The sequence below is a fragment of the Myotis yumanensis genome, unplaced genomic scaffold, assembly GCF_028538775.1.
Source record: "Myotis yumanensis isolate MYYU_CA2020_CCGP unplaced genomic scaffold, mMyoYum1.0.hap1 SCAF_18, whole genome shotgun sequence".
Lineage (NCBI taxonomy): Eukaryota > Metazoa > Chordata > Mammalia > Chiroptera > Vespertilionidae > Myotis > Myotis yumanensis.
Window position 1 is genome coordinate 34,469,172 of NW_027223769.1, and position 26,120 is coordinate 34,495,291.

The window sequence follows — 26,120 nt, forward strand, 5'->3', positions numbered from 1 at the left end:
TGTAATGCATGACTTGACAATAAACAAATAATAAAATTTAAAAATATAAACATTACATATTGTTCTCTCTGGTACAATATACCATCAGCAAAAGCCTTGCTTTCCATTTCTCTTAAAATGCTTACAGACCACAGAGAATATAGATCATTGTTTACCCTCTTCCACATAGCTTGGCAATTTTTTCTCTTCTCTGTGGAGTAAATGTCTTTCCCTTTGAAGCAACTCCTAAATTACAACTTTGCTTCCATCCAGAATAATTTAATATTGAAATCCTTGTTTTATGGTCTAGAACAGTGGTCGGCAAACTCATTAGTCAACAGAGCCAAATATCAACAGTACAATGATTGAAATTTCTTTTGAGAGCCAAATTTTTTAAACTTAAACTATATAGGTAGGTACATTGTTATTAACTTAATTAGGGTACTCCTAAGGCTTAGGAAGAGCCACACTCAAGGGGCCAAAGAGCCGCATGTGGCTCACGAGCCACAGTTTGCCGACCACTGGTCTAGAGGAATTGGAAAAGTAGCCCAGCTGGTGTTGCTCAGTGGTCTTCTTCCCACTACCAGACGTAAGCAAGCTCCATGAACAGATCTGTTTTGTATACAAGTGCCCAGAATAAAGATTTGCTGGATGGACAGTGATTAACCTCACTTCTTAATTCTAACACGTGATTCTCTCCTACTCTGGAAAGTAGCCCTTACACCTGAGAGTATGCTGTCTTAGAACTTTAGCAGCAGGGACCAATGAAAGTTGTGAAATCTTAGTTAAAAAAAGGCAACAAATGTTTTATTTCTTCAATGCAAATTACTGTATTCACCACAAGCTAAAGAACATATATATATATATATATATTTATATTTATATATATTTTTGAATTTATGGAAGACTAACGACATGGGAAAAATCCAGCACCCCAACAAGTACGGCCAGGAAGGAAACCAGCACTGTAAGAGGACATTTTAATGAACTACAAACGAAAAAGGGTAGGGAAGGAAGAAAAAATGTGCATTGAGTTTAAGACACTGTAAAACTCAGAAGACATATTTACTATTCAAGTATAAACTCAGTAAGGACTTGGCATAAATTGAAAGGCAGCTGCTGAGGTACACCATTATAAAGTAAATTCTATGGATTTACAATTCTACCTTCCAATTTTCTGGGAGGAAAAAACCAAACTCTTGAAGGTCTTCACCAGAGACCCTGAGAGGGAGGAACACTTTGATGGAGATACAGTCAGCAATCCATGATTGAATTCACCATTCAAACATGTTATTTATTCAAAACAACAGGAATACGTGCTCTCAGACCGTCTTCTAAGAGTTTCTGAGACTGTTAGTTCAAGCGTTTCAAAGTATGTTACTTTCAAAAACAATACTGATTAAAAACAATTTTTTTAACCAAAAAACCTGATTTGATGGTACCTTAAAAATACCTTAAATACCAAATTTTCTCCAAACATTGCAATTAATTCAAGAATTCATCCTGCATTGTTAAAACATGTTTTCCTCACGAAATGTGGGTACTGAAGTTGGATAGAAACACCATGAATGTGAAAATACCACCGATTTTCTGCATTTAAAAAAAACTAGAATGTTCTTTGGAATCACTGAAATATCAAAAGTTTGGGAGTTTTCTACAGTCTGTGCACCTTCTTTCAGGCTCTCCAAATTGCTCGTAGTATTGACCTGTGTGGTTCTAGTTTTATAGATTCAAGTTTTACAGTGCAATAGCCACACTTAACATACCACTATCTCTGACCAACGGGAAGTTATACTCAACCCAGAAATGCTGCCGTTTACTTCTCCATAATGACCTTCTGTCCAAATAAAACTTCAGAATATGAGACAAAACATCCTGTGTTAGACAATCAAACGAACCCAACAGGGAGAAATCCGGTGTGGCCCCAGCGCTCTCGAGGGTGCTGCCCCCTATCGCTTCAGGGAAGTACCACAGGCCTCACTTGTTAGCACTCAGCTTTCCTTGGCCTTGAAAGGAATTTCTCAGGGCTGGCAAGTTGGGTTAGATTCTAAGAGAATTTTGTCTTTGACAAACTACCATTTTTAGCATAAAATCTGGCCATGGCTATAAGTTTCAATGTGCGTACAACTGATTAGAGATGGGTTTTTTCTTTTTCTTTTCCACACTGGCTGGAATTCAGTAGAAATAAGTCCATGTGTCTCTTCCCGTGTGTCATGAAATATGAGAGATCTGTCTGACTCTAGACGCTATTTCTTTCCGACACAATGGGCAGGTCTCCAGTTGCAAGGCACAATTCATGCACAGGTCACTGCGGAGAAAGACAAACGCCAGTTAGGTTAACGCATCAAGAGGCCAGACTGACCGATGTAATCGAAAATGTTAACAAGCTTATTAATTGAAAGAGTAATAATTCATGGCTAATAAAATGAAGTACATATATAAATAAATAACAAGTCTCCCTCTCATTTCCTCCTCGATCCTGTTTTGGATTTGTCTACTAAGGAAGCTGTGCTCATATTTAAGATTGCTGGTTCTAAGTTTTTAGATTCAGCCTTCATTCATGAGCCCTTATTATGTGCAAAAACCACTGAGAGGGCCTGAGAGCACAGAGATGAATAAGACCAGATCCTGGTCTGACTGGTGTGGCTCAGTGGTTGAGCATCGACCTATAAACCAAGAGGTCACCGTTTAATTCCCAGTTGGGGCACATGCCCAGGTTGCACAGGCCCAGGTTGCACAGGCTCTATCCCCATTGGGGGGCGTGCAGAAGGCAGCCGATCAATGATTCTCTCTCATCATTGATGTTTCTATCTTTCTCTCCCTCTCCCTTCCTCTCTGAAATCAATATATATATATATATATACCAAATCCCGCTGTTTGTTTGGGATCTTAACATACTTACAAAGATCAAAAAGGGTATCAAGCTACCCAACCTTTAAACTCTGCATCTGCCTGTGAGGCCCTGATAACTAAAACCTCCAAAGGGGCTCAAAGTGAGGAATTCTTGGCTGCGGAGGTGATATCAAGGAGCAACCGTAGCTGGAGCCACTGAACCCTTCTTTCAGGAGAGAGACTGGTACAGATAAGGGTGAAATGAGGTACACTGAATGCACTTTCCTTAACAGCCGTTAGATAACAACACATCTCAAAAGACGGCAGAGTCAGGGCCCAGGCTGAGGCACACTTGGGGGTGACAAACGGGTCCGTCACTCCAGGCTCTGGACCCTGGGAGGCCTGGTGGCTAAAGCTACGTCAAACATAAGAGCAAGGTAGGGCACGGGTGTGCTGGATTACAGGGCGCTGCTCACATACAGTCAGCATGCATGCCTGGGCCCGCACACTGCCAACCCCTTTCTAACCAGCGCTGGGAGGGCCTTCTTGGGGACTGTCCTACTTGCTGGTCTTGCTGATGTCTAGCCACTCTGCTCTACAGGGTCTAGGCTGCCCTTGGAGTTCATCTCAGACAACTGATGTGTGGTTAGATGGCAGGGAGGCACTGCCTGCTCAATGGTTAAGAGTATAAATAATAATATACGAGGAGGCTCTACAACTAAGAGGGACTGCCGCGAAGATCATAAACAGCATTAAACGTTTCACATTTTGTGATGTGCACACTATTGAAAATAGAGCACCGAGAAAACCAAGGCCTTCGGCATCAAGCAGCTGCTTCTACTTCAGGCGCGTTCTTGGAGACAGCCACGCACTCCTTGCCCGACTCAGTTCCTCATTTAGCCCACTTTCACACAGTGAACTTGAACAGCTATGAAACTGGACACTCTAAAAGCAACTCAAGGACACGATGAAACTGCCTATTATAACGTACAAAACAGGAACTATTCCCATAAGCCCTCTTACCTGTGTCCACATGGCTTCAACTGTGTGTCTGCTACCTCATCGCAACACAGGGAGCAGCAGTTTTCCCGGATACTGACTTGCTTCAACAGAGCAAGACGCCTGTGCCTGAGTGGAAAACACAGCGTGTCACAGACAAGGGGGCCCGTGAGCAGGGAGGCCCAGGAAATGCTTTCAAAATGCTGTGTGTGTGCTGGGAACGAAAGAGGGGCTACACAGCAGACATGACCTGCTCGGGAGCACAGGGCAGGCCTGACAAGTAGTGACTGACAGTACCCACACAGGATGAGCTGATCATAAACTCCTCACTGGGCAGGTCACCGTAGGTAGTCACATCCCAGGCCTATTGATTCCTCAGGTTAACCTGCACCTTAATTAGCCCTGCCCATCTTCTTAGGCATCTGAGATACCAGAATTTGAAATGTTAATCTTCTTTTCTTACCCCTGGGTGGAGCACCTCAACTCCTCAGAGTTAGCTTGTTGCCCACATACAACCTCTAGTCACTGTAAATGTTAAATGGTAACCATCCTGTACCTATGTACCTACCAACCCAGAACCGCCCCCACCCCCCGCCACAGGTGTTTTCGTGAATGTGCAATGTGTTATATTGTCTGATTTTTATAACTAATATTAGTCAGCTCAGAACAATTACTTGGAAGTGCTCTTTCCTTCTGGGTTCTGCAACATTGTAAATAGCAGAGAACTGAGCTGTTGCCCAAATATTTGGTGGAGTTTTCTGGCAAAACCCCCTGGGTCTGGGGCTCTCTGGGACCATAGCTCTTGATTTCTTTCAATTAATTTTGTATAACTGTTTTGTTTCTATCTCTTCTGGGATGTGTTTTGGTAATTTCTATTTCCTAGGAAGTCACTATTTTAGTCAGGTTTTCAAAATTATTTGTATGAAGCTGAAAAAAGCCTCTGCGAAACGGTTGTAGTTTCTCATGAGATACACGAGGAAGTCTGGAGCTGGTCTGCAGACTCCTTACCTTGGCAAAATGATTTTCTCTTCAGCTCTTAGGAAGGCGTAGTCATTAAAAGTGCTAAATTTCATAGATGGTGGATATTTAAATGGTTTTGCTCCAAAATTGAACTCACACTGTTGATATGACATGAAACTAGCTGCAGCAAAAAATCCAGATCTACAGAAAAAAATAAGCAAGAGGTCAAGAAAATTCATAAAAACAAGGCAACGCTCACATGTGAAGTGGTTTTCCGAAGTTGGAATGAGTCACATCCTAGCAGAAAGGGGGACAGGATCTCCTGCCCTTATCTTCCTATGTCAAACTTTGAGGTAACTTTAGGTATGATCAGACGGAACCCCAATTACTTGAAATAAAATGATGTCTCATCACACCTGACTATATAAATGGACAAAGTCTTTTTTCTGGAGAAAGTGAATTCCGGCCCGGCTGTGTGCTCAGTGGTTGAGCGTTGACCTATGAAGCAGGAGGTCAGGGTTAGATTCCAGGTCAGGACACATGCTCAGGTTATAGGCTTGATCCCCAGTGGGGGGTATGCAGGAGGCAGTGGATCACTGATTCTCATCACTGATGTTTCTATCTCTCTCTCCCTCTCCCTTCCTCTCTGAAATCAATAAAAATATATTAAAGAAAATAAATAAAATAAAAATTAAAAGGTGAGCTTTTTCAGAATAACCCTTAATTTTTTCAAAAAAGTGCATTCTGTGCATGTCCTCAAGTTTTTGAATGGGAAAAGCTACTTACACAGTAGACGAAAAGACTTGCTTCTCAGGAGGCAGCTGGTTGCCATTTAAAAAGAAGATCATTTGCTTTTCATTCAAGTCTAACAGAAATCCTACCGTATCTCCTGCAGGATAAAGCAAAGCAATGTTAGGATGAGGGTGTATACCACTGGGATTCTGCTAAGTGTCTCAGGGTTTTATATATATATTTCAGAGAGGAAGGGAGAGAGGGAGAGAGAGAGAGAAACATCAATGATGAGAGAGAATGATTGATTGGCTGCCTCCTGCACACCCCACATTGGGGATCAAGCCCGCAACCTGGGCATGTGCCCTGACTAGGAATCGAACCATGACCTCCTGGTTCATAGGTTGAGGCTCACCATGAGCCACACCAGCTGGACAAGTTTTTGCTTTTTAAATTGTTAAAGGTGAACACACGAAATTATACAATGATGATAAGAAAAATAGGCACTCACTGCTAGTGGAAGATAATCTGGTAATATAAAGCAAAACATTTACAAAATGAAATTCTTTATTCCCCTTACCAGAAGTTCCACTTTAAGCATTTATCCTGAGAAAATCCAGGATGGTTCATATTTTTTTTATAATAGTAATTTAAAAAGGTTAAAATGTAATTATCCAACCTTGAGGTATTAATATAGTATAATTATGTAATATATTTACACCAAATTTTAAGTGTTTTTTTAAAAAAATCTCTGGATGGTGGAATTACAAGGGATTTTAGTTTCATTTTGCTTCTCTCCTATATTATCCAAAATTTTATAATAAACACATTACTTAAGTAATCCTTTGTAAAATTATTAAAAAAACAAATTACACAGTCTTTGTAGACAGTGCCTCTATCTTATGCTCTGTTAAATGAAGTTTTATATTTCTTCTTTAAGAACTTGCAAGCCATTCAAATGAAAGCTTATATTTGACTTTTAAGGTTTTTTTCTTTCCTACACTATCACTTTAATTAACTGACCCCCGTCCCTGCACGGCAGGAGTCAATTTCCTGCTCTCTTAGCATGCCTGAAAATTCAGTTTACATTTATAATGCAGACTGGGGCAGGAAACAGAGAGAGAGAGAGAAGGCTTAGAGAAGGAGCTGGGCTATATCCCCTATCTAGTCCAATGCTGGGGATAAAATCTTTGCAGAGGCTCCATCCCCTACCATTTGATGCTATTATGTTTTCAGAACCAATGTGTGTGTGTGAGGCGGTGGGGATACGGGGGGGTGGGTGGGGGGGTGTCGAGGCACAGCACCAGGAGGCCCTCTGAGAAAGCCTGTTTTCACTGTATTCAGCGAGGGGTGAAAAGACTCAACAACCTTAGATCCTTCCATCTAAGTGTTTAACAAACCAACTATGTGGCTCTGACTTCCTGCTTGAATCTTTCACTAATAAATGTTTTCACAGGTCCAGGGTCTTAGATACCGCAGAGTGGATGGAACAAAAATTGAATGGGGTAAAAAAGATCATACTGTTGCCAAGATACATTCCTGCAAACATCCTAGAGCAGTGGTTCTCAACCTTCTGGCCCTTTAAATACAGTTCCTCATGTTGTGACCCCAACCATAAAATTATTTTCGTTGCTACTTCATAACTGTAATGTTGCTACTGTTATGAATCGTAATGTAAATATCTGATATGCAGGATGGTCTTAGGTGACCCCTGTGAAAGGGTCGTTCGACCGCCAAAGAGGTCGCGACCCACAGGTTGAGAACCGCTGTTAGAGCCACGACTGAGTTTCTGGAAGCCTGTGTCCCTGCAGCATCCCGAGGCTGCCGTCTGGGGAAGGGAGGCTGAGCAGATGTGTTTGAGGCCGAAAGTGCTCAGGCTGCCCGTAAAGGCTGCGCCAGAGGTGCCCAGCATGTGTCCACTGAACAGTGCCTATTCCTCAGCCATCTGGTCTCTGAAAATATCCTCATTTAAATGTAAAATATCCTCATTACACTTTCAGTATCTTCGATATCTCCATAGCTGCTTTGATTCAAAACATACACCCAGAGAGGAAACTAGAATTCATATTAATCATAAGATGATCACTTCCCACTAAATTAAAACTTTTAGATTCTGAGATGTTTTTGCTGAAGGAAGGGCTCCACCAGAGGTGAATTTACCAGGTGAATCCCTTTCCCATCCATGGCAGGGGATATGAAGGCGAACTAACCCTCTTCACACCGAATATTCTTCCATTAGAACATTTTAAGGCCTAACATAATAGATGCTTCATAATAAGCAACGTCTTGACCTAACTGATAATTTCATGACGGAGAGGAATGAATACCTTCTTTCCAGCACGGGTGCAGGTGAGGCTTACTTCTGGCATTGTACCAAATCAGCTGCCGGCAGCCATCGTACGCACAGGAGTACTCATCGTCCCCAATGCCGTAGCCTTCCTGGAGGGAGACAGGGCCCAGGAGATTAGCAAGGCCTGCTATGTTTCGGGAAAAGAGTGCTGCTGTTTTTTTAAAAAAACATATTTTTATTGATTTCAGAGAGGGAGAGGGAAAGATAGAAACAAAAGAGAGAGAACCACTGACGGGCTGCCTCCTGCACGCCCCCTACTGGGTATCGACCCCACAACCCGGGCATGTGCAAACCTATCTGAAAAATAAGTGTCTCTACCCACTGAGCTAAAAACTGCCGCCGCACCCACGGCCGTCCTCGGGGTACTCACATGATTGAGAAATTTGCTGTCGCGTGTGGCCCAGCCGATCTGCATGACACCGGAAGTGATCACGGTTACTTCGTAGTACCACACCCCGGCATCCACACAAAAGGTGCAACGCACGCTTTCAAAAGAGGAGGCATCACAGCGAGCCTGGCAAAACCAAAGAGCAAGAGAGGCCCCCTCAATGCCTGAAGCCCACCAGACACCGGCAGCTCGGAAGGCTGCGTGTTTTCCTTCTGAACGCTCCTGGTGGACCACTGCTTCCTTCTCTGTGCACCTCGGTGACAAAAAGTGCGAAGCCGAATGGAGCACACACCATATCGCAGTTTTATTTCCAGGGATTCTAGCAGGATGGGAAGATCCCCAAGATGGCTGCGGTAAGAGGTAGGGAAGGCTCCTGGCTTCATTTTTAAATACCTACAGAGCTTCGCTCTCACAGTAGAATCTCTTACAAATGCATAAACATTGCCTTAACCTGTACTTAATATGATGGAGGGAGAGAAGGATACTGAAGGGTATAAGATGCGGTACCTAAAAATAATTGAAAGCAGAAAACTACATCAAGCATTCGGCAATACGGAAGATCAAAGAGCTGTCTGCAGCCGTTCTCCAAACAGCTCTTCAATCTGGACATGCCTGGTGCCTATGGCGCCTGCCTCATCATAAGCAGCTTTCTCATCAACCTTTACCACAAGGCCAGAGCATTTCCAACACAGAGTGGGGAGAGGAAGTACTAGCCCCAGTCCAACTGGCTCTGCAGGTGTAAAAAAAAGGAAGGGCCTTTTTTAGAAACACTAGTCTTTGTACCTTTAGCTGGATAACATGGCAGAGATGAAAGATGGATATATTTAAACCAAACCGTCAATAAATATAGTGCTTCCTATATGTACAGCACTATGTGGGATCTAAAGGGTAAATGATACCCCAACACCCTCTCTCCTGCCACTTGGACCTCTAACCACTCTCTGAAATGAATTTCTGTCTCCTCTGCAGGAAATTGCTTTTGTTCAGAACCAGGGCATGAAAATGAGAATAAGATACCCCACCCCACAATAGTCCATGTGCAGCAGCTTTACCTCCAGGCCATGAGGCGAGATCTTCAGGTACTCGCTGACATCATTGCTATTCAGCATGGCCCTGATGCTACTCAAGTCCACTTTCTCATAGGTCAGCTGCCTGCCTTCTTTCAGAACTGCAAAAGAGAAAGTGTCATGTTTCTCAGCCCGACTGTTGTGGGAAGAAACTAGAGTTATGGCTCAGTGCCATTCCTGATCAGAAGCGGAGGTGCTCATGGGTGGCAGGGCTGGTAGGGGGACTTACAGCCTTGGCTTTGCGGCTATACTACCATATGACGCTGGGGAAGGCAGCACTGCTGGGCTTATGCCCAGGAAGGCCTCAGAGAGACTGCAGTAAAGTTCCAGATGCTGCAATAAAGTATTGCAATAAAGCAAGTCACATGAATCTTCTGGCTTCCCAGTGCAATGAAAAGAGGTCTGCCTGTATTTTATATGCAACAAAATCTGAACTGTAGTTTTTCAGAATTATTCTTTAACTGGCAGAACACAGGCTGTGCGCTAAGCCAGTCCCCACAATGTTGCGGTCGCAGCAGGGGTTACATGTCCAATTGCGCTTCAGCACAGTGCTCACTGTGGATGGGAAGTGAGGAGCTACTGGTAAAATTGTTTTATTCTAGCAGCCCTTGGAGGAGAAAAAGAGAAAATTCAGGAGCAACCCTGTTGTGTAGATAAGACATGACTTGAGTTTTGTTTTTTAAAAATATTTGTTAAAAATATATTTTTATTGATTTCAGAGAGGGAAAGGGAGAAAGAGATAGAAACATCAATGATGAGAGAGAATAATTGATTGGTTGCCTCCTGCATGCCCCCTACTGGGGATCAAGTCTGCAACCTAGGCATGTGCCCTGACCAGGGTTCGGAATCAAACCATGACCTCCTGGTTCATAGGTCATCGCTTAACCACTGAGCCATGCCAGCCGGGCCGTGACTTGAGTTTTGAAGAGCCAAGATGGGACAGGGAGGAGAGTAAAGAGAGGAAATGCCTAGTGAGGGAACAGGCCCAGAGGTAGAACAATGGGGACCTGCTTGTAGGACAGCAGGAGACAGTGTGTGTTGGGAAGAGTTGATCACACAGTGCCATCTGATTAATGGCCTTGATGCAGCAGGAAACAGGGCAGCAGTAAAAGTTTTAGAAGGGGAGAGTGCTGGAACCAGAAGCATTCCATATCATTCCTGTCTGAAGGGCCCCTAGAATATGTTTCTGCTAGAATACAGCCAACCTACAAGTAGAGGTCCTTATAAGGAAAGACTCATGCTCACTGTTACAAACTGAAGGCCAGTGACCCTATGTAAGAAATGGGTTTGGGCCCCAACTGGTTTGGTTCAGTGGATAGAGCATGGGCCTGCAGACTGAAAAGTTCAAGGTTCAATTCTGGTCAAGGGCACATGCCTGGGTTGCGGCCATGATCCCCAGTAGGGGGCGTGGAGGAGGCAGCCGATCCATGATTCTCTCTCATCATTGATGTTTCTATCTTTCTCTCCCTCTCCCTTCCTCTCTGAAATCAATAAAAATGTATGATGAAAATGAAGGAGGAGGAGGATGAGGAGGAGGAGGAGGAGGAGGAGGAGAAGAAAGGAGAAGAAAGGAGGAGGAGGAGGAGGAGGAGGAAGAGGAGGAGGAGGAAGTTTGGGAATGGAAACTTACAGAGATTGTCTAAGCTCCACTGGGCACAGAAACCAACTTGACGTTTCAGATAATCGGGATCGTGGGTCCAGGACTCCAACGTGACAAGCCGGTTACTAATGCTGGATTCAGAGATAGTCAACTTATTTTCACCTGTTTGGAAAGATGTAAACCTTGAATGAACCATGAAAGAGTAAGATGATTCGCTGGACAGATGAGTGGTGGGAAGGAGTGAGGAAAGGTAGAGAACTTGGAGACTAGAATAATGACATAGCTCAAGAGCTCTGCTATTTTCTAGAAAGTAGCAACCTCGTCGCTAACTTTTTAGCTACAAAAAGTGGGTAATCATGGTCACCAAGTTTTGATTCTCAGGTGAGAGAACCTCTTGCCTTTGTCCCTGGTACATCTACTGGCCTTGAGGTGTCTACACAGACAAAAACAGGATGTATGCATGTTCCATGGGGTTCCGAGCGTAAACTCATCCAGTAACTGAGAAAAATCAGAGTTTTAACAACCGATACATAAGATCATTAGTGCAAGAAGTCACTATACCTACTTGTCTGTGCAAACTTTTCCAGTGCGATAAGTGCAAAAAGCATGACTGTGGGGTGGGACTGTAACTTCTGAAAGACAACAAAAGATAAAAAAACAAAAAACAAAAACATCATTTCCCTGCAGAGGTGGCAAGTTATCAACTTCCTCTTCTTACGCAATATGTGCTAGATTTTTGTTGGAGCAGTCAGAAAGGTTTTACTCATTCCAGGCCTCCATTATCCCTTTGCTAATACTGTTAGTAATGAAGAACCAAGACAGAGTCTCCTCGAGTCTTATGTTATTTTCTTGAGGTTACGGGGTTCACTTAGAGTTATGGAAATTTCAGAAGTAGCTGGTTAAAGGCACTATGCTATTTTACTTAGTAGCATTTCTATTAGGGCTTTATTAAATAAAATAATACTGATTCTTACATTCATTTAAGCAAGCCAAACAGAAACCTAGAATTGTAGCAAAAAATGACTTTTTATTCAGCACCCTAAAAGGAACAATTGATCATTGCTGGGTTCTAAAATAATAATGAAATTAACAACTAGTGGCTTAGTTTTCGATCTGTTCTCTGAAAGGAATGCCGCATGCTGATGGCAGGTGGGAGAGCAAGTGAGCTCTTTCAGTTACATTTCAGTTCACGTCCCATGAGCTCACCTATAAAGAAAGGTCTATCTACTTAACATCACATCTCACAGCCATGCTTTCACACAGCTACTAGGAGCTCTAGGACATCAAACAAGTTCACTCACTTCCCTGGCGCCCAACTGGGTTCTGCAAAGCTCATATAACCACCATCCTCCCCTGTTGCAAGCCTGCTCAGCACCCTGCTTCATACCCCACTGTCTGGCTTTTCAGGCCCTAGGCCCTCCCCTCTGGCTACTCGGTCTATGTCCTCATGTCTCTGAACACTATCTTCCGAGCAGACAATTCTCTGGAACACGGTCTTGTCTATCTCTGGGCTCTGCCAGTGATGTGTCGCTAGCCCAGAAACTCACTTTTTTCTCCCTGTGTGCACAATCAACTCCTATCCTCAGAGTGTGGCCCATGAGGTCCCATCCTCCTCAGGAAGCCTGTCGCCCAGGACTCTCCCGCCAGCACCACCCATCGCTCCCACCTCCTATCACCTCAGAACTCGCAGCACGTGGTCTGAAGGAAGCGATTTTGCCCTTGATCATATCCTGCCACCAAATGGAGGCTTACTGTCTTGTCTGAGTAGTTTTGTTCCCTCAACTAACCAGGAAACTTCTCCAGGGCAAAGAACTGGTATTCAATTCCGTATCCCCAGAGGGGTTCCCTAACATAATGTCGAGTGTTTTAAGTCCCCATCACATACTAGTAGCACTGAAAAAGGTCTTTCAGCTTTTGAAGGCCAGTGCTCACTGCAGAAATAACTAAAAAATACAGACTGCAGCCCAGCAGTGTGAGGTCTGACGGCAGAGGCACAGCAAACCACAAGCTTCCCCGACAATACATCAAATCCCCAACAACAGTTTTAAGAGCCTTAGTGACAGGGGAGGGGCGGAGGACTAGAGATTTAGATACACTGGGAATCTGACCTGCAGGTTTCCTGGTTTGGAATGCCATGTAATTTTGTTTCCGTGGGGTAAGGGGTGGGGGTGGGGGGTGGGGGCGGTGTCCCTACTACCATTTGGTAGACCCTAAGGACACACACAATAAGTCAATCATAGCCGCTATCTTGTGACTACATTTAAAACCAGCCCAGCCCAGCTGTTTTTCGCTTGTAATAAATTCCTATCCCACCCTCATTTTTTTTTTTTAACATAGGAGGGAATAAACACTCAGGAAACACCTGCAAATAAAATTTATAACATTTATAACTGATTCCATTCTCTGTGCCAATGGCTAAGCTGGCAATTTTAGAAAAATGCACCATTCTAAATGGCTAAGAATAACTAGCTTTGATGTCTCACTTACCAGACACTGTAGCAAATATTCCAGTATTCCTGGGCTAAGTAAACCTATACTTGCAGGACCTAGACGAATACAACAAACACTGGGTATCATTAAATGTGCCATGTTATTTTTTGAACAGTAACTAGTTACAATACAATTGTTTTGGTAGAACTCTTACCAAGCACTCTCCTGCTCATGATCTTATTCAAGTCTCCCACTCGAGATAAGGACTAGTACTATCCCCAAATCATAGATGAGCAACTGAGTCCTCCCACGCCCTTCCCCACTCCAAGTGAAGCGACTTACTCCAGGCCACTTGGGCAGCACATGGCAGAGTATGAACCAGCACCCATTTGTTCTGATTTCTAAGCCACTGCTCCTTCCACCACATGACATAGCGAGCTAGTCCCCTGTACTTGAATAGTACCCTTCCTAAAATGGGTACTATTCATAAAGAAGTTAAATATCTGTTTCTCTTCTCGGAACTACTCCAATTTAAAGTTTTTTTTTCCTCTCCCCCCTACCTTTTATGTCTCTATCACCTAGCTAAACTTTTAGAATCATTGTTATACTAAGTTCAGCCTTTTCTCCTATTCTTAATTTTAAAGCAAGTATGTACTACTTGTTCTTTTAAATTTCCCTCTGAAAATCCTCAAAGCTTAATTAGATTGCATTCACCTCCATGGCCTTTGTGTAATTTTTTTCGTTATCCCTGTCCCTCAATTTTGCGGATGGGGAGAGATTCTTCTTTCCGATACCATTATAACTTATTAGCCCTGCACTGCAATCTTCCCCTTAATGTCAAGCAACTTAAGATCTTCTTGGTGGAGCTTTCCAGAGTTACCTGCTAGTTTCTCGGCCAAGCAGCCCAGGACAGCAGATGTGTTCCTGTGTTTGGCAGGATGACCTGAGTCCTGGCAGGCTACTTCTCCATTTAAATTCAGAATTTCTGTCAATTTCTGGAGTGCATCCTAAAATAAAAAATGAACAAGTGGATTTCATAAATACATTACTTAGGTCCCCCTACCCCCAAGATAATCCTCATAGGCAAAAGCTATAATGAGGTGTTAACTCAGAATAACCACACAGAAATGATATAATGCACCCGATATACCATTATTGATGGGAAATATTATTTGATTAACCTGAAAGTTGTCTCACATAAATTGCTAAATTCTATTCCATTCAAAATGTAACAGTCATACCAAATATATGCTATATACTCTCGAATCATGAAATCATTTGGGTAGAATAAATCTACCCAAGTGCCATTATAATTTATAACAACAGTGCCTAGTGATGTTGAAGTAAAAGGTTACTTTAAAAATTTTTATCTTTTTACCAAGCAAGAATAAATCTCACCAGAACTTTTGAGACAAATTAGGATAGAAACAAACCTCTTATAAGCCTAAGCAAGTCAATTCATCAGGGACTTGGCCAAAGACTTTTCCCTTTGTCCACACTGTTTTGCAATGTTGGACCTTAAGGTCTGAGGTTTAAACAAATGAAAGATGCCAGAACCCAGCATTTTACAAAAAGGATTCCATAGAACATATGGACTAAGGCAATGAGAGTTTGAACTTTTGCTCTATGTAAGGGATAATCAAGGTTATACAATCTTTAATGTATGAATAGGACTTGAAAGTGCTTTCAGTATAACAGTTTTTTTCTTAATAGAAAATGTGTAAAATTTTTGTTACGAGGAAATTGTTTAAATATAAGAAAATCAGCTCAGCAACTGATTCCTCTCTTCTAGTTTCCAAAGATTGTATTTTAGATTAAATGCCTCCATTTTTAACATTTTTAAACTAAAGCTGTATAGTGAGCTATTGATAGGAGAATGTAGCACTTCATTGGTTTATATAATGAAATTAATACTGAATAAAACAGATACCAAGTGCATAAAGAGGAAATGCATTACATCAAATATTCCTTGTGGTCATTCATCCTGTGTTTAAGCACAAATGGCAGTTTCATAAAAGATAAGTATTCACTTACTTTAGTGGGCAATGGACATTCATCTAGTAACAATGTTATAACAGCTGGTCCCAATGGATCTTCCAATGGAATAACTCTAATTAAAGACTGGACAACGTCCAACCATCCTTCATCTAAGAGCAAATCAAGAAGATTACACGATGGAGCCACTATTTCAAAAATGTGAAAATATATAACCTATGACCCAAGATGACTTCACATTAAAATAGAAACACTGTTGGCCTTCATCCTGTAACGTTTTAGCAGCTAACATCTGGCATGGACATAGTCATCAATTGCTAGTAATCATGGTAGAGTCAAAGAATCCAAACTTACAGGAGTCTGGTGATGTTTTTGGCAGCTTTATTTGGAGAAAATTCAAGCTATGGTCCTGGGTTCTCAAAATATGATTTTAAAAGTTTTCGGCATTTTATTTATGACAAAGAGTTAACCAAGAAGATTAAGTATCTGAAGTAGTTGGCTCTATTTTCAGAATTATATTTAGCAAATTGAGGGAGAAAAATTATTCTTCCCATTCTAGAAGAGTTATGGTCAAAGATCCATCAATGCCAAAAAATTTTTCTGGTAATAATTTCAACGAGATAAAACTATTACTGAGAGGTACAGCTACATATTCAGGATAAAATATACATTTCCTATCCCTTGTCTAAGAAAATTTCCATATACTAAGGGATTTTTTTCTTTGTCATACTGTTAAGTATCTGGGGGATCTTTTATTTTTAAAAAGTGGTCACATTTCTTTATAATCGTTAATTTCATAATCATTAATTCATTAGGAAGTATTTTTTAAAAAAAAAACTTTAAAAATACCTGTTTCTGCCATTTCGTGCAATGTAATCATTGAATAGGGAGGTTCCTGATCACTGAAAAACAAACATTCAAGACATCAGACTTGAAGAAATGAGAAATGACAATTCCAAACAAAAGTTTACTCTCTACCCGACTGGCGTGGCTCAGTGGTGGAGCGTTGACCTGTCAACCAGGAGGTCACTGTTCGATTCCTGGTCAGGGCACAGGCCCGAGCTGCTGTCTCAATCGGCGTGCAAGAGGCAGCCGATTGATGATTCTCTCTCATCATTGATGTTTCTCTCTCTCTCTCTCTCTCTCTCTCTCCCCCGTTCCTCTTTCTAAAATCATTAAAAACATTTTTTTAAAAGAATGATTTAAAAAAATAAAAATACAGTGTAGTATTTGCTACAGCAACTCTCTATTAAGAACTGTGCTCTCCTGTCAGATCAGCATCACCCTTTCCTAAGTAACGAGGAGAACAATAAATACAGACATGTTACAACTGCAGACACCCTTTTAGGTGTATTCTTACTAGGCCCGCCTATCTTTCATGTCTAGTTTTAAAAGCCTTATAAACTTTATAGTTTATAAAATTCTTCTCCTTCAGTAGTTTCTAAAAAGCAAGCTATGTGACTGTTTATAGACTGACTGAACCCTGCTTTGCCATTACATTCTCCAACGTGTCACTTCACATTTGTTCTACACCTGCCTTAGTTTTCTATTCTCAGAAGAGTTGTGACTCAGCACAACAGGTTTAAGGTGCAAGTTACCCGATTACTCAAATGTATATCACTTGCCTCATGGAAGTGAATTATGTGCTTTATCAGCAAGTTCTCTTATAATTTGCTGAAGATTGGAAATAAAGCTCCTACCTTGCACCTGGCTGGTGTGGCTCAGTGGTTGAGCGTCAACCTGTGAACTTAGGAGGTCACGGTTCAATTCCGGGTCAGGGCCCATGTCCCGGTTGCTGGCTCAATCCCCAGTGTGGGGCCTGCAGGAGGCAGCCGATCAATGATTCTCTCTCATCATTGGTGTTTCTCTCTCCCTCTCCCTTCCTCTCTGAAATCAATAAAAGATATATTTTTTAAAAATACATAAAGTTCCTACATTGCCCCCAGACTCTCTGAATCACTTTTTAAAATATATGGCAAAGTCTATTCTGTATCGGTTTTTCCAACGGGCTTAAATAGCATTGCTTATGGTTTACTTCCTTATTTGGGAGGGACAATTTTTCACTACAGTTCTATGGTATGTTTTAAATTTCACCATGAAGAAATTTTATATAACAGCTTCTAGTCCTTTGCTTGAGTTTGGAAGATGTAAACGGCATAGATTTATTCAATAGGTATTTCCTACAAACATATTAAGGTTACATTAAATTAATTCAGAACTACTGCAAAGGCTGGTTTTAATGAACTTAGGCCTCTCTGAACTATGGAGAATATGTATAAGAAACACTTTCCCCCAGCATGTTCCATATCAGATAAAAAGATGTGTAGAACAGCCTGGACCACGTGGTTCAGTGGTTGAGCGTTAACCTGTGAACCAGGAGGTCACAGTTCGATTCCTGGTCAGGGCATATGCCTAGGTTGTGGGCTCGATCCATAGTGTGGGGTGTGCAGGAGGCAGCCAATAGATGATTCTCTTTCATCATTGATGTTTCATCTCTCTCTCTCCCTCTCCATCTCCCTTCCTCTTTAAAATCAATAAAAATACATTAAAAAGATGTGCAGAACAAATTTCTTTCTACGAGGGAAAACAAAAAACCCACCTTAAAATAACATGCACAGGTATACTTTGCTTTATGCTATGATTTTTGAGGGACTAAACAAAATCACATTCTAAAAACGTGATTATCAAATATTTATAAAATTAAATTTACTAGCAGAGCTTGAAGGAAAAACTATTCAGATATAACTTATAAAAAGCATTGTTATTATCTCACGACAATTCCTCTAAGAAAGGCATTATTCCCCTTCTAAAGATGAGGAACCTGAGGCTTAGAGAAGTCACTTCCCAGTGTCATGTAGCTAGTGAAGGGGCTGGGTTAGAATTTGAATCTTGGTCCATCATGGTTCATCAAAAATTTGAAAACTTTTGCTCCTAACTACTGAACTTTGTGGTTCAGTTAAAATGTTTTTTCAGTTTGAACAATGCCCTTTGATTTTACCATTATTCAATCTGAGATGCCGTATTTAAGAGTTAGACAAAGCAGAGGGAAACACAAAACAGGTATAGGTGTGCCCTGCAGTTTCAACTTACACTTTTCCCAAATGAATCTAAGAGGACCAAATAGGGAGATTAAAAAGGGGAGGAGGATGAAAACTCCTTGATCTATGCTCTTAAGTTGCCAACACAAGTTGCGTGCAGGTATGCTCTGAATTTCTGGTCAGAGGAGTAGACAGGATAAAAGTGAGTTTTCATGAAACCATTTCCTATTGTAGCCTGCAATACAAACTCACTTCATATTTACTATATTCCCTATAAAGAGCACAGATTTAATTAGTGTTTTCTGCTATAGAAATATTTAGACAGCCCTAGTCAGACTAAATACTTGGTCTCAGTGGATAGAGTGTTGGCCCGAGGACTGACGGGTCCCTGGTTTGATTCTGGTCAAGGGCTCGTAACTCAGTTGCAGGCTCCATCCCAGGCCCCAGTCAGGGCATGTGCAGGAGGCAACCAATTGATGTATTTCTTTCACATCGATGTTTCTCTCTCTCTCTGTCTCTCCCCTTCCCTTCCACTGTCTCTAAGAATCAGTGGGAAAATATCCTTGGGTGAGGATTGACAAAAAAGAAAAAGAAAAAAAAAGAAATATTTAGACGTTTCCAGTTGGGAGTAAATGTTAGTAAGTAAAAACACCCAACTGTAAAATATACTCTGCCACCAGAGGAAAAATAAAATATTCTCCCGTGCTCTATGAGCTCAAGGCTTGGCGAATACATCCTGTGAAGCGAAGGAGTCCAAGAGTTATGGTTCCTGGCAGATGACTTTTCATTACACAGAGGTCGACTGTTACTCAGATACTTACTTATCTACAAGAGTCCGTATGACTGCCAGTGTGTCCAGCACTAACCCATCTACGTTTTGTTTCTTTCTCCGTGGTTCATGGGGTCCTCGGCCCCTCCTTGGTGGCCGAACGGGATCCCGGGGTTGGTTCCTTATGTCAACAGTGGGTACTGCATTGTTCTCGGCCTGTTGCTGCTGGGTGTCAACACTATCTTCTGCTCCACTGTCATCGCGGCAGATGCAGGAGTTCCCCATGGCGGCAGCAGCACCTTCAGTCCCCAGGAGGTGGGCTATGTGTTCCTCAAGAGTCAACAGCAGACCCTGGCCAAGGCTTCTGCTTGCTAAGAACACGGCCCAACCAAAGACAATCATTTAGATAGTTTTCAGTTTTCCAAGTATTGTTTTCATAATCCGGGGTTGAGACACTTGCATCCTCTCTGTTTTTAACAACTGAACGCTGAAGAAAGTTGCAGAGTTGATCTCCAACATTCTCAGTTACAGGGAATCCTGGTCATCCAGCAGCAGTTCTAAAAGAAAAAGAAAAAAACAAAAGGAAAATGAACCAAAGGTTTGTGGCTATTCAATGACTCGAACTTTTCTAGTTTGATTTCATAGACAGTGGGATTGCAATGAAGAATCGTCTCTGGTTATTTTTATAGGTTTCTGACTCAAAGAGGTATCTCTGCATGAGAGAATGAACAATCAATCATTGTTATCATTACATTATAAAATTGATTGCTAAACCATATCCTTGTAAACCTTAGGAGTTACCATTGATTTTTTTTAAAAAGTATGTGTGGTTCTATATATAGAACTACATTAGAAAAATGTGTACAGTTGTTCAAGGGTTCCTTTCTTGGATAAAAAATCAATTGCCTCCTTTCTTACTTTACATGTATGAGAAAATTTAATGTTTCAAATAAAATATCTAATTACAGAGGCTTGTTGTTAAAAAGTATGATAAAACTGTGATAGCACCCGTTTGACATCAAGAAGAATGAAAGGATAGGGCGTTCCACTTAAGTTACCCAAATACAGTGGTTTCCCATAGAGGCTCTCTTGAGAATTTACAGAAATCATACAAGTAGTTACAAAGTTTTTCTGTTATCTAAGCCAGATTCTGTTTGGGGAAAGGCAGACGCAACAAGGTTGCATTTTCACAATGATCCGTTTGTTGTACGACATAGCTGCTACACAGTTAAGAATAAGGATGCACCATCTGTTTTTGAAAATACTGACCAAGCACCTGGGGTCAGGCACCATGCTGGCCCTGGGAGAACAAGGCACGGTCCCTGTCCTCCAAAAATTCGTGGCTGTCCATTCTCATCCCACACAGTATGTTTATCACTGAAAACCTAATGATAGAACTAGCTCTTCATTAAACTGAAAAACCTGGTTAGGTCTAGAAAGAAAGATTTAGAAGCAGGAGACTGATATGGGGCTGGTAGCAAAAAGTCATGCCGAGACCTGGAAACTCGGACCCATTAAGATTCAAATGGACACAGAAAACACTAAACATTTGCTTTATTTACAATTAAGTCCTCTGGTATTGAGCAATGGCTCAGGAATAAATATAAATTGAATGTATAATTCGGTGGGATTAGAAACAAGAGAAAAATTACTTCCATTATTTGAACAGATTTGCAACAAATTATTTTAAACATTTGTCCAGTTTAATTATTGCTCATAAGTGGGAGTGGGGCTTGAAGAAAGAGACAGATAAGATGGAGATAGAAAGTATGTGTGTACTAGGTGTACCAGTTAATAATGCTGATTTTTTTCAATAGATGGAATTACACATATGTAGATATATATGCGATTTGCTATGTATGCTATTTTGTTTTATTGCTCCTGCTGATTACCACTTGTTTCGATGGATGGCACACGCACTTTCTGAGCAGCACTTCAAAACGTACGAAGAAGTGGAAAACTGGGTCTCTGAATGGTCTGCCTCAAAACAAGAAAAGTTCTATCGGGATGGTATCCACAAATTACCGGGAAGATGGGGGAAATGTGTAGCTGGCGATAGACATTACTTTGAATAAAGCACTTTCGATGATTATCGAGTTTTCTTTGACTACAAAATCCGAATTATTACGGTTAATAACTCGGATTAACCATTAACTGATTAAAAATTCGGATTAATCATTAACCGGTTAATAGTGCGGATTAACAATCAACCGGTTAAAAATTCGGATTTTGTAATCCAAAGAAAATGTCAACTCTTGTGAAGCTATTCGGAATAAGTAAAAAAAAGTATTGGGAGTGCTTGTGAGGAAAGCAGTGAGTTAAAAAGTTGTCGGATCACAAATTTTTAAATGTTATTCTATCCAAAACTTTTTCGCTAAGGCTTATATGAACTGAATGTAGAATGAATAATCTATGCAGCTCTCCATTTAGATAGTCTCAAAGTAAGTGGAAGATATCCAATACATACAAACAGGCATTTTTCAAAATATGACTAAATTAGGAGGTGAGAAGACAAAAACTGTGGGTTTTGTTTTTTTTCTATTTCCAAATTGAACTCAAGTGTAGCTTGGGTCAATTTCTTCTAAGTCACTTTCCTTATTTAACCCAGAAAATGATGTCAATTACCAAATCTGTCAGAGAAGAAAAATGAGTAAAAAAAAAAAAAAAGTTTTCAAATATTTCAAAACCAAAGACTTTCTTTTTTAAGAATGAGCTGTAAAGACCCGGTGTAAAGAAGAGATGAAATAGGTGGGAGAAGCTGTGAGGCATTTCAAAGGTAAGGCTATAAAACATAAAGGAAAAAATATGAGCTACTATCTTTTGAAACGTTCTGAAATGAGCATATACCGAGTGCTTTTGAAGTTACAGCCAAAGGCAGGGCACATAAATAAGCAGAGTGCATGAGCTTTCCGATTTATGCAGCACTAAAAACCTATAGCTCTTCCTCTGGAAAAGGCTGTCACTTCTGATACTTTCCGAGAACAAACTGTGAATAAATACTTCAGGCAAAAGCCTGGGCCGTGAACTTAAACAATTACTCTGTAGAGAGCTGTATCTCATTCCAAAAGCATTATATGGGCCATTGTTCTAAGACAGTAACACTCAGGCTCCAGAGCTGGTACAGGATGCCAGAGGCCACCGACAGCACAGGGGAGGGGCTTTGCAGTCAGAAAGATTGGGCACAGGGCCCGGCCTGCAATGTTGACAGCTAAGCATTCTAATTACCCTCACTATAGACACACTTTACAACAGGGAGAGAGTAATACTTCTTACACTTCTTTCTCTCTATTAAATCAAACAGTGCTTGTAAAACAAATGGCACAGTGCCTATACTTAAAGGATCCCCAAATGCAAGATGTTCTTAGAAAATGAGACCTAGCTAATCAGAGGTAACAAAATAATCTGGGAGGTGGGACTCTGGAGTAAGACTTAAGAGCACTAAGATAGCCCTAACTGGTTTGGCTCAGTGGATAGAGTGTCAGCCTGCAGACTGAAGGGTCCCAGGTTCGATTCCAGTCAAGGGCATGTACCTTGGTTGCGGGCACATTCCCAGTGGGGAGTGTGCAGGCGGCAGCTGAATCGATGTTTCTCTCTCATCGATGTTTCTAACTCTCTATCCCTTTCCCTTCCTCTCTCTAAAAAATCAATAAAATATATTTTTTAAAAAAGAGCACTAAGATAACTAAATAGTTTATCTTCTCTAGAACTCATCTACCTTGTACTGAAATAACCTTTACTTAGCTATACTTCTAGACTACACCTGGGAAGAGATTGTAGCTTAATTATCCCAAAGTTGATGAGCATTCAAAGCCCTTAGGTACTTCTTTTCAAACTCCTGGTTCCACTCCAAATAGCCAGAGTCAGAATTTCTAGGATGTGGTCCAAGCAAGTGCTCTCTTAAAAGCTCCCCTGGTGATGCCCGGCCAGTGTAGCTCACCTGTTGAACATGGAACCAAGAGGCCGCCAGTTCGATTCCCGGTCAGAGCACATGCCCAGATTGTGGGCTCGATCCCCTGTGGGGGGCGTGCAGGAGGCAGCCGATAGATGATGTTTCTATCTCTCTTTCCCTCTCCCTTCCTTTCTCTCTAAAAAAATCAATAAAAACATATTAAAAAAAAAAAAAAAAAGAAGCTCCCCAGGTGATTCTGTTGGGACCAGGTCTGGAAATCACTGCATATAGAACCTAACAAAGAACTGGCACAGTAGGCGGGACCTACTACTGACTGGATGATGGGACAAACTGAAACACGAATGGGTGATTCTTCTGGGTTCAAAAAAGTTAACCTTCTTTCCAGGAAAATGAATTGTGACTATATTTGGAGTGGTCAGCAAAATACCCACTAGACCACAGTTACCTCCATTAGTCATTATGTACAATGCACAGCAACACAATGAGTAAAACAGCTCCCCATATGTCTCACCAGAGCTACCCTATGGAGCATCATAATGAACCTAGATGGTACCTTGCAAGGTCATCCAAGGGTTGACAGACTGAATGAAGGAGAAAATGAATAAGACTAGAGATTATGTAAACCTGTAATGCCTACATCCTTCACCTTAACTTTGAAGACTACTTAGCATTAGATGGTCAGTCAAGTCCATCTGAGACCAAAGACAAGCTAGTCACAAAATTTAAACACACACAACTATTAAATCTGCGGCCATGGCAATCATCAACTGATATGGCAATTATCGATTGTATTAATGATGATGATACCCCCAGATGCCATTGCTTAGCAGAAAGACTTCTCACCATCTAAATGGTAATGCTTTTTAAGTCATTAAATTGTTCATAGCAATTTTTCTGCAAGAGCATAATTATAATCAAGCATTTCCTTTGTGAATCTATTTCTCTGAAGAGTAGTATTAATTTTGATTTATTCTATTTTAAAATTGATTTTAGAGAGAGGAAGGGAGAGAAATGTTGATGTGAAACACTGATCAGTTGCCCCGCCCATGCCCTGACTAGGGATCAAGTGTGCAACCTGGGTATATGTCTTGACAGGGAATTGAACCTGCCACTTTTAGTGTATGGGATGACGCTCCACCAAAGGAGCCACACCAGCCTGGATTGACTCTTTTTTTCAGAAGAAAGTAAAGACTATTCCTTCCCCTTCTATATTATTTATGATTTATTAGATTTTTGTATTTTATATATTTTATAAAGCTGCTCTGAGAGGGGAAAAAAATCAAACTTGGGTTTTCAATAAGTTTTGTGTTAAAGCAATGAGGTCTGGTACTCAAAACACAGAAACAGCTCACCACAAGAGACATCTGGCCAACTGGTCTAATCCTCTCTAACAAATGGTCCAGGAATCAATGATTCAGCTCTTCAAATATTTGCTTGCATTCGATCATAATACAGCTCAGTGACATTAAGAACACTTTCTTTTCTTTGAAAATAAGACTTCAGGATTATGTTGCCAAGAAAGGAGAGGCTGGTTAAATAAATGACCATAGGAATAAAAACCAAACTGTGGGCGTGAAATTACTGTTGCTGTCATCTTCTCTTCATCATTCCCAAATAGTGTTACAGGATGCAGCATTTTTTTCCAATTCACTTCTCACCCGTCAAGGCTAAATCACAGAGTATAAAAAGTAACAATAGATAATGCACCGGAAATGATCATGATTTTCTCTCATTAGAAAATGTTTTCCTAAGATAGTATTATAAGTGATAGTTCTTTGTGCATGTTTGTTAGCCCCCACTTTTATTATGAAAATTTCATACACACAGCAAAGTTGAATTTTACAGTGAACACCTACATACCCGTCATCTGGATTTTACCATTAACATTTTACTATACTTGCTTTATCACATATCTATCCATCTCTACCCATCATCCATCCATCTCATTTTTTTATGCATTTCAAAGTAAATGCAGGCATCAGTATACTTCCCCCTAAATAATTCAGCATACATATCACTAACCAGACTTGAATATATTTTTAGAGGTTAGATTTACATATAATGAAATGTACAAGTGCTATGCATATACGTGCAGAATTTTGTCAAATACATAAACCTGTGTAACTCAAACCCTATCAAGACAGAGAGCCTTATCCAGAAATATATTTGCTCTTATTTTTATTTTGCTTTTATTTTTCTAAAGTATAGTCAACTTAAAAAAATATATGTAAATACATACATATATATGTATATATGTGTATATATATACACACATATACATATACATACATATATATTGATTTCAGAGAGGAAGGGAGAGGGAGAGAGAGATAGAAACATCAATGATGAGAGAATCATTGATCAGCTGCCTCCTGCACTCCTATACTGGGGATCAAGCCTGCAATCTGGGCATGTGCCCTGACTGGGAATTGAACTGTGACCTCCTGGTTCATAGGTGGACATGTTACGGGCTTGATCCCCAGTGGGGGATGTGCAGGAGGCAGCCGATCAATGATTCTCTCTTATCACTGATGTTTCTATCTCTCTCTCCCTCTCATTCCTCTCTGATATCAATAAAAATGTATTTTAAAAAGAATTAATTATAGAATACAGTCTTATATGAAACATAAGACGAATTCTTTCAGCATTCAAAAAATTTAGGGCTGGGATAGATTAAGAAATTCCCAAAAGCAAATAATAGTTAAAAGAAAAAGAGAGAGAGAAAGAAAGAAAGAAAGAAAGAAAGAAAGAAAGAAAGAAAGAAAGAAAGAAAGAAAGAAAGAAAAAAGGAGGAGTAAATAATCCCTGCCAGGTCTCAAGACTGAAAATTTTGCCTTGGACCCAAAAAGGAAACACTACAGAAGAACTGAGGTAAGTGCTAATGGTGGCTGCAGCACAAAGGAGAAAAACATAACACTCCACCGTGCTCGGGATTTCCCCCCCAGGGGACAAAATAATAGGAACTCATACAGATGTGTTATTTAAACAGATGATTCATAATCTGAAGGATAGGGTTTTTCTAGTATAGAAAACTGTTTACTATTAAGAGAAGCAAACAGAATGTATAAACAGCA

The 26,120-nt window shown here is 40.8% G+C and overlaps 1 protein-coding gene across 2 annotated transcripts in view; it reads right to left on the reverse strand.

Annotated features, from left to right (window-relative positions):
• Positions 1-764: 764 nt before the first annotated feature.
• The window catches only part of RSPRY1 (ring finger and SPRY domain containing 1), a 30,250-nt gene continuing 4,894 nt past the window's right edge, over positions 765-26,120 (reverse strand). For both annotated transcript variants that reach the window (XM_070397963.1, XM_070397964.1), the window contains exons 2-15: positions 19,189-19,693; positions 16,179-16,231; positions 15,369-15,481; positions 14,215-14,341; positions 13,392-13,450; positions 11,470-11,536; positions 10,935-11,066; positions 9,290-9,405; positions 8,220-8,363; positions 7,827-7,938; positions 5,557-5,659; positions 4,819-4,971; positions 3,835-3,939; positions 765-2,287 (exon numbers count right to left, since the gene is read on the reverse strand). In XM_070397963.1, coding sequence (XP_070254064.1) covers positions 2,191-2,287; positions 3,835-3,939; positions 4,819-4,971; positions 5,557-5,659; positions 7,827-7,938; positions 8,220-8,363; positions 9,290-9,405; positions 10,935-11,066; positions 11,470-11,536; positions 13,392-13,450; positions 14,215-14,341; positions 15,369-15,481; positions 16,179-16,231; positions 19,189-19,538 — 1,731 coding nt within the window. In that variant the 5' untranslated portion in view covers positions 19,539-19,693 and the 3' untranslated portion in view covers positions 765-2,190. The remainder of the gene's footprint in view (positions 2,288-3,834; positions 3,940-4,818; positions 4,972-5,556; positions 5,660-7,826; positions 7,939-8,219; positions 8,364-9,289; positions 9,406-10,934; positions 11,067-11,469; positions 11,537-13,391; positions 13,451-14,214; positions 14,342-15,368; positions 15,482-16,178; positions 16,232-19,188; positions 19,694-26,120) is intronic.